Genomic DNA, 8,867 nt, shown 5'->3' on the forward strand with positions numbered 1-8,867 from the left:
CCGCCCCTGGCCGCCCCCCGCAGGAAGAGCCCGACCTCACAGCCCTCGGCGCATTTCACGAGGCCTCTGGAGACGCGCGCTGAAATGCTTTGTCATCTCAGGGCCCTGTGGCCACCACGCCACCCAGGAGCGCACTCGTGACCGTGAGGGCGCTGGGTGGCGTCTCTGAAATTATCTTGCTGTTTGATCGCAAACACAATGAGCTCTGCACGGATCAGACGGCACTGAGAACTTGTCATCAGGCGAAGGGACCCCGTTCCCCCAGCGGAGGACCACGCGCTGTAGGACTTCTGAGCTGGACCAAACCACTGGACAGCTATTGTGCAAAGAATGCATGAAGCCATTTCTAAGCCTTCGCTCTCAGGCTGGTAAAAAGAAATCATAAGTGGACGGCTCTGTGACACTTTTTCCAAGCAGGCGTTTTCAAAGCATTAACAACATGACACTTTAAGGAGACGCGAACGAAGCAGGGTTCCCCTGAACCCCTGCTCCTCCAGGCAAGCGGGGAGCAGGTGTTTCCTTCCCCGGCTTCTCCACCCCAGACCCAGCCACTCACCCCGACCGCCCCCTAGTCCCAACTGAGATAGAAACCGGACAGGAATCTTCTGAAGGACACTGGCCGCCTCCCTCCCCACCGAGGTGACCTCGCACCCGGGAAGCAGCTCCTGCACGGGAGAACAGGCTGGCCGGCCACGCCGAGACCTCATTCCTCAGAGCGGAGAGCTGCCAGAGGCCAGAGCTGCTCAGAAGTCCCCGTGTCAACAGGAAGAGCCAACGGGTCACTGAAATCAAGGGCCAAAAGCCAGAGGAGCCCAGGAGCGGCCCGCCAGCACCAGGCGCAAGGCAGCCGGGCCTGCGGGCTGGGAGCCCACTCTCCACCCTTCCTGCGGGGTCTCCACCCCCAAGGATGGTGCCCGGGCCCCCGCGAGCCCCGCCCCGGCCTGGGCCGCCTGCCTGTGGGGCGAGGGTGGGCGCCCTGCCCAGATGCAGGAAAGGGGGTCGCGGCAACCAGGCCACGATCTGCCACCACCAGGGCTGAGAAACGGGAAAGCGACAGGTACTCCCGGTCTGCTTGCCAAACTTCAGAAACCCGATTTTTTCCAAAAAAACTCCACGGTTCCTCCAAAGCCGCTGCCCGGGGGGCGCCGGGGGTCCCGGGGGGAGCTCTGTCGGTCCGCACTCATGACCCTCACCCCCCGCCTCCACTCGCCTCCGAGGCAGCAGTGGGCACCAGCAGCTCCGTGCGCTCGGGGGCAGAGAGCTCTGCCTCTAAAATGGGAAATACATTGAAATTGGCAATGTCGCCCTGCTCATGGGTACTTGGGGAAAAAAATCTGATTTCGGGAATCTGAAAACATCGTAACTCAACCAGGTGCATCGGCAACATGACTTTACGGCGTGTAAAGCGCTACGGAGATAATTTCTGTGAGACAAGCGAGAAAAAACACCTGCGGGATTTACAGCCCTTGAATCCAGCGGTGACCTGGGCTCAGGAGTTTACAACGCGAGTGTTCGCAACATCATTCAAGGAACGTTCCCCCCCAAGAATTATAACACCCAATGACAAAACCAAGTAAGAGTCTGCAACAAGTCAAAATGTGGACTAAAAGGCAGCTGCCTAACACACAAAATACAGAGACACCGGGACACTCGGCTCCTCAACTATGTGATAACGTGATGCTTTTAAAGAAGTAACAGTGTCACGTCTGCCATGTGAGGGACTCGACTGTCGCTTCATTCAAATATGCGGATTTACATCCCACGTTTTATACTCAAGGGGTCTTGATAGGTTAGCAAAACGCAGCCGTCTCATTACACTCACGACTGAAGTACAGAAAAGAAATGCTTGCAAGCAAAATACCAGAACATCGCTGTCACCAGGCCGAACGTTCCACAGGGCTGACGGGTCACACGGCAAAGCGTGACGGAAGAACCAGCGGCGGGTTAGGAAGCGTTTTTCTCAAATTCGAGAGCCACAGACTCCCACTCCTGGTAGCAGGGCACGTCAGATGTCAACAAACAACCTGCCAGGCACGAAAACTCCATGCTGACCGGTCTGGATTTCCCTGAGGGACGTGCGGTCACCTCAACTAACAAAATGCACCACATCGACGAAACAAAACAACGAGAACATATTATCACCTCAAATGACAGCGAAAGGGTTTGCCAAACCTTAACGACCACTTACGACGTGGAAACTCTGAGCGAGGCACGGCCCTCACCAGAGAGAGGGGGGGCCTGGAAAGCCCAGGAGAAATATCAAAGTCAGCGGTGCGATGCTGGCAGATGCCCCCTGACAATCGGAAATGCCACCAGCGCGCCTGCTTGCGTCGCTTACGGCCAACGTCGTGGCAGCAGCGTGAGCCGGCACAAGCAGACAAATAAAGAAGGAGGAAAGGTTTGGACAGAACAGAACGAAAAAACGAAACCGTCCTCACTCACAAATGATATCATTGCCGTCTTCAAACCCTCAACCCACACACAAAATATCAGAAGTCATGAAAGAGGTAAGTTTGCCAAGTAGAAGATTAACTTACAAAAGTCGACTGCATTTCTATACGGTGTCAATAAAAAATTAGAAAACACAAAATTTTTAAAGGTACCATTTATTTTTAAAATGAATCTGAATAAATTTAACAAGCTAGGCAATACATTTAAGGAAAAACACTGTTTAAAAATAAAAGATGACAAGAACTAAATAAACGCAGAAACAAAACATTTTCTCCAACCAATCAACGATCCATGGTGATATCTGAGATCGTCACAAAACATAAGAAACTGATTTTAAATTTACACACAAAGTGAAAGGTCAAGAACAGCCCAGAAATAAGACCAGATGTGGCGGCTGTCCTACCAGACATCAAGACCACGTGCAAGGACAAGAGGCGGCCAGCACAGGGACGACTGGACAGACAGCGCAGGAGCCGCTCAGAGGCCAGGAGGGCCCCGTCCGCGCGCACCCAGGACGTGCGGCAGAGCTGACAGGGCCAGGGGCGCGGCTGCTGTCCAGGCGGGGAACCCCACGGAAACTGCACTGCTACCCCAGTTCCAACAGTCCGTGCCAAACGGACATAGTCCTAAAGGCAACAGGCAAAACCGAAACTCTCGGACGATGTAAGATTTCTCTGAAATCACATGCGAGGTTGGACAAAACGCCTTAGGACACGAACAGGCCCAGAGGTGATGGGAAGGACTTCGAACTGACTGTTTGGTTAAGAAGTTCTCTTCTCCGATGAGTGAAAAAGCCACCTGCTCAGAGAAGACACATGCACCCACGTGCACCCAGACAGAGCCGGCATGCTGCCTGCAAACCAGGGGCCCCAAGACACAGAAAAGACAAACGAGACAGCGGCATCTCACGCGAGGGAAACAGATGGCCGAGAAACTGGTGACAAAACACTTACTTCGCCCCCAACTAAGAACGTGAGAACTGGAAGCGCAGCGAGACCCCTCCGCGCCCAGCAGCCAGCTCAGGACAACGGTCAGCCGGGCAGGCTGGGGACGGCCGGGGGCACAGCGCCCCAAACCAGCCGGGCGCCCCTCCTCAGCACACGCCCCAGAGCGGCACACCCTGGGGCCCCCGCCCCAGCACCCAGGGCCACACTGCGAGAGGAGGACGGCCCAGCATCTCCGGACAGCAGGCTGACTGGGTCACCCCCCAGCAGGCTGCAGTCACCCCCCCCCAGCAGGCTGCAGTGACAGAAGGAGCAACCGCGAGTGCAGACGACACACACACGCACCTGAACACATGCGACAGAGCCGCGCAGAAACGCAGGGGGACGACCAACCAAACTTCGACAGGACGGTTACCCGTTGGGGGACGAGACAATGTCTGGGGAGGGACAGAGGGGGCTTCGACAACACCGGCCTCGCTCTAACGCTTCAGCTTCGCTTCGAAGGGCCTGCAGAACGCCCACAAGGACGGCGGTGTGTCCCAACTCACTCGTCACGCCGGCACATCATAACCACGAGAGAGCCAGGGGACAGTGGGACAAGACAGACCCAGGCTCTGTCCTCGCAGAGCCGAAGAGAAGGCCAGGGCCGTCGGTCAAGGCCAGGATGCAGCCGTCTTGGGCCACGCGCGAGGCGACAGCCAAGCACAGAGGAGCCGCCGATTCACTGCCGACAGCTAGCACCCGAGAGGGCGATCGAGGCCAGTCCCGTGAAGCCACTGCAGTGGCTGTGCCGTCAGCTGCGTGTACATCCAGGCCTGGCCCCCACAATGCAGAAACTTCACCTTCATTTTGCCTCCTGGCTAACACGAGACCAAGATCTCTACACTCCCTAAAGCCCCTCACTGAGCACTTCACGTCCTCCCACACAGAGCTGTGCCCAAGTCACCCCCTTGTCCGCTCCCCTGGGAGCCCGTCTGCCCAGAGGTGGGACTGCCCTGCCCAGCAGGGCCTGGACAGGCCCGCACCTCCCCGAGGGGCCCAAAGGGGTGCACGAGAGCCGAGGGGAAGCCGTGAAGGACAGAGACCCGCTGCCAGGGCTCAGGACCAAGGGACAGAGGTCCCCGGATGTCACACACAAGCAGGCCAACCAACATCAACTGGCGGCAACTGGCTCCCTCAGAGACCGAGAGGCCCATGAGCTCAGCTCTATGAGGAATGTGTCAAGTGGCAGGAAAAATACAGAAATAAACTAAAGGACTTGTGGCAGACTCTATTTTCTCTTTAAAAGTAAGTAAAAAAGAGGTTATCTCTTATTTTTCAGGCACAATAAGCACAACTATTGAAAAGAACAATCAAAGGGAAGTATCTCAAAATGGCTACTTCTGCGGAAAACTGATTTTCTCCTTCTGTGTCACAAGGTCCGTAAGTACTTTCGCTTGAATGATCCTGGATTTTTTTTTAATGCACTTACCACACAGACGAGAGATGTCAAAGGTTAAAGGTACGTTTACTGGAGCAATCAAGATGCAAAACTAATACTTCCCATGAAAACTTCAATTTTTAAAGAGGCACCATGTGTAACAGCAACAAAATAATCTAATAAAACATACATAGTACCTTTACGGAGCAAATTTTAAAACTTCGTTGAAAGGATTAAAAATGGCCTAAAAATGGGGACTCGGCACGTTCATGAAAATGAAGACTAAATTTCATAAAGATTCCAGTTGAATCTTTATCCCAAATTGATTTATAGATTCTGTGCAATCCCGACCACGAGTCAGACTTTAAAAGCCAAACTGTGGCTTTTGATCCTCCGATTCCGAGGCTTATGTGAAAGAATGAAGACCTCGGACTGTACAAGCAACTCCAAAGAGGAAGCGGGGTGTGGACGCCCCCCGACCGCGCAGATCAGAACTCGTGATCCAGCTGAAGTAACGAGCGAGGCCTGGTGTCAAGGGAAAGTGACGTGAACACCGGGACAAAACAGGAAGTACGAGAACGAGACCCCCGTGACCGTGGACACGACGCAAACCAGAAGTGACACCAGACACGGGAGACACAACGGAGCCCGTGTGCGACGCTGGGACCCACGGGCCACTACACGAGGGGGGCAAACGGGACCCCTTCCTGTCGGCGGTTATGGCCACGCGGGCCGCCCCCGACCTGCTCCTGCATAAAGCGCCCCAACCGCACCAACCACCTCACTAGCAGAGGGGCGCCGATCACCCCACCGAAGCCGAGCCCTCCACGGGGCGCCCGGACGCCGGCCCTTACCTCGGTCACGCTGGGTTGCAGCAGCAGCGCCTCGGGGCTCATCCGGGGGATGTCTATGTGGATCTGGAGGGGACAGAAAGGGACAGACGATGACGAACGCTGCGTCTGGTACTGTATCAGAACGGCGATACTCGTGACAGCGACGCATGTGCCGTGGACCCGCGTGGGCTCTCCGAGGACAGGACCACCCACGCGCCGGGTCCCCTGGGGCGGGAGCGGGTGCCAGCCCAGCGGCCTGCGGTGCCCAGCAGCTGCGTGCTGAGGAACTGAGCTGGCCTTCGGCTAGTTAGTGACATGATCCATAGCAATTAGCAAACACTGATTTCCAGCCTCTGACTCGAGAGCAGTTCAAGTACATCAACAGTGGACAAGTTCTCAGACGTGACAGCTTCTCCTCAGAACGCAGGCCACATTCTCTTCTGCTGCAGAGTCCTTGGGGGACCCTGGGCACTTTCCACAGGCAGCATTCAGAAACCTTTGCCTGTCGGGAGAGCCACACAGAGCCCACCACACACACGACAGAGGAACACACCTGCGGGGGCAACAGACAACTAAACACGTCGTCGGCTCGAGCTGGCGCACGGGGCTTCCAACACCCCGGAACACCCTACACTGCCCAGCGCTGTCACCTGCCCCACCGCCCCGGGAGACAGCACAGACAGGCCGAGAGGGCGCCTATGGTCCAGGTTCGTTCCCGCGTCCCGGCCTTGCACGTGACCTGGGCGGCCTTCCCACTGTGCCTACTAGCGCCGTGGTCCTGGGCGCGTCGTAGGCTCTGGGGCTCAGTGCCCTTGTCTGCCAGGTGCCTGCCACACCCCTCCAGGGGCGCTGGTGAAGGTCAGACAAGACGGGGCTCACAGCCCTGGGCACACAGCTCCGGGGCCGGGAACTGCTTCTGACGCCACCGGGGTCGTCCCTGCCATAAACCCTCCCTCGGGGAGCATCTGGGGCCCAGCAGCCACGGGCATGGGGCGGCGGGGGGCTGCGTGGGGTGGGAACTGGAATGGCAGCCAGCGGCCCGCACACCAAGGCGTTCGGGAGCATGGCTACGAGGCCACAAGGGGAAGAAGTCAGACAGGGAAGGAGGTGGCACCAAAGGAGCACAGGACTAAGCTCTCAAGCCCTCTGCGCAAAGCGTCCCCGACATGTGCCAAAGGAGACGTGGGGGCCAGGACGAGGAAGGAGGGGACAGTCCAGCCCGAGGGCGGGATGAAGACCTGTCGGATCGCATCCCTTGCACCAAGGCACCTTCGAGGGCCACCCATGCAACCACACGTCTGTCCCCAGCACCCCAAGGCCACCAAAGCCAGCCCGTCGTACAGGAGAGCTGCCTGTCACGTATGTGAACAGACAGGACAGGGCTCATCATGACCACACCCTGCCGTAACCTGTGTCACTGGGAGGAAATCCAATGGGAGAGGAGGCATCCCACAAGGCTGGACACGCGGGGCTGCGTGCCCCTCCACACCGCCCGTCCCACCCCCGTGTAAGGACAGGGCGAGGAGGAGGCCGTGACGGTCCCCGGAACCCCCAGGGAGCGGAGGGCACGCCGGCGCATCTCTAACCTCGCCGACTCTGTGTGCCCTGGACCTGACACGTTCTCCAAGAGCGAACACAGGAATCACAGTGCAGGGGCCGCGGCCCCACCTGCCCCGCCTCCCAGAGAGAGGCCACGGGCTGCACGCCTCGGGGCAGGTGGTCAGCCAGGTCAGTTCACAGGTCACACGTCGTCCGTTGGTGGGAGCAGGGAGACACCGGGGTGACCAAGCCCCAAACCCAGCGGCTCAGCCCTGACCTAACTGTGGGGACCTAACGGGGCGGGAATGGGAGGTGGGATGGCACAGGCTCCATCTCCGAGGGGTGGGTTTGCTCGGCTGCGAAGCGAGTGGCCAGCAAGAAGCTGCTCCAGGTCACGTCTCTCTCGGTTACACAAACACAGAAAGTCCCTGGGACCCAAAATCCTATGGGAGATTTTCATCACCTGTCGTAGTAACTGAATAAAGATGTGCGCCACCGTTTTTAATGAACTTTCCCTTAAGAAATTCGTAACAGAACACAGCTCGGTAAATCTTTCAGATAGACGCTGATGTCATCCTTTGGAAGTCTTCTTCTTGAATAAAAATACATCAAAAGCGTGTTCAAAACAGCACCAAATTTACCCATTCTCCACCAAGCGTGGGTGGGAAAACTAACCAGGTCAGCTAATTAATTTCCCAAACCACATCCAAACGCAACCTGCCTCAAGTCCGTTTCCCAGAGTAACTGGGTGGCAGTGCCATGTGGCCCAAGGGTGGCCGGGGGTGGGGCAGAGGACAAGCCTCGCGCAGCAGCGCACCCAGGGGCAGGGGGCTGCCCTGGAAGACAAAGCAAGCGGCCCCTCCCCGGACCACCCCAGAGCCTCGTCTGTGGAAGACACTTCGGGAACCCATCCTACTTAAAAAAACTGGTTCTCAAGCAGAGGGGAGCCTGCCTGGGGTGCTTAACAGGCCTACACCAACTGACGAGAGCGGCGAAGAGCCCCATCTGGGCCTTGCTCCGTCACCCAGAGGTAAGTTCCCCGAAGGAGACGTGTGACACGGGGTCGCGAGAAAACCGAGGCGCCTCGGAAGCTGAGGGGGCACGAGCCACCTCGGACCCTCACGCACGAAACTGGGGGCCGCGAAGGCCGCGAAGAGCTAGGCCTGCAGCAAGTCTGGACGCGCAGTGTGCCCCCAACCGCTCGCCTGCCTTCAGGCTCATCCACGTCTGGGAAAACAGGTCAGTGCCCCGACCGGGGACGCGCCGGATAAAACACGTCCTCCCACACGTTGGCACCGAGCCAAAGCGCCGCCGGGAACACGCGAGGAAGGAAAAGCGTCCCCACCTGTCTGTACGTGTCCTGGTGGACTTCGTCATTCCGAGAATCGTAGTAGCGCTCGATGAACGTGAAATACTCTTTCTGTTTTCTCTGGAGAGTGGCCGGTCTTCGGTCGACGTTGGCAGGAAGGTAACCCTGGGGGGAACACAAAGAAGGATGTGCGTTAACGCGCAGTCTCCCCTGGAAGACGGAAGCCAAAGAGGACGGGACACAGCGGGACGAGGACTGAGTGGTGGAAAGAGACACGGGTGACGGTCAGTCCGCGAGCGACCCACATGCAGCTCCACTCCCGACGGCCTGCACAAGGGCCCTGGGCTCGGGCGCCGTGGGCCCCCCTGAGC

General features: G+C 57.7%; 1 protein-coding gene across 9 annotated transcripts in view; it reads right to left on the reverse strand.

Annotated features, from left to right (window-relative positions):
- TBC1D22A (TBC1 domain family member 22A) overlaps positions 1–8,867 on the reverse strand; it is a 220,408-nt gene that overhangs the window by 133,099 nt on the left and 78,442 nt on the right. For all 9 annotated transcript variants that reach the window (XM_015594047.2, XM_025051054.1, XM_015594046.2 and 6 more), the window contains 2 exons: positions 8,533–8,661; positions 5,670–5,732 (listed from right to left, as the gene is read on the reverse strand). In XM_015594047.2, the coding sequence (XP_015449533.2) occupies positions 5,670–5,732; positions 8,533–8,661 (192 nt within the window). The remainder of the gene's footprint in view (positions 1–5,669; positions 5,733–8,532; positions 8,662–8,867) is intronic.

This window comes from Pteropus alecto, unplaced genomic scaffold (assembly GCF_000325575.1).
Source record: "Pteropus alecto unplaced genomic scaffold, ASM32557v1 scaffold118, whole genome shotgun sequence".
NCBI classification, from domain to species: domain Eukaryota; kingdom Metazoa; phylum Chordata; class Mammalia; order Chiroptera; family Pteropodidae; genus Pteropus; species Pteropus alecto.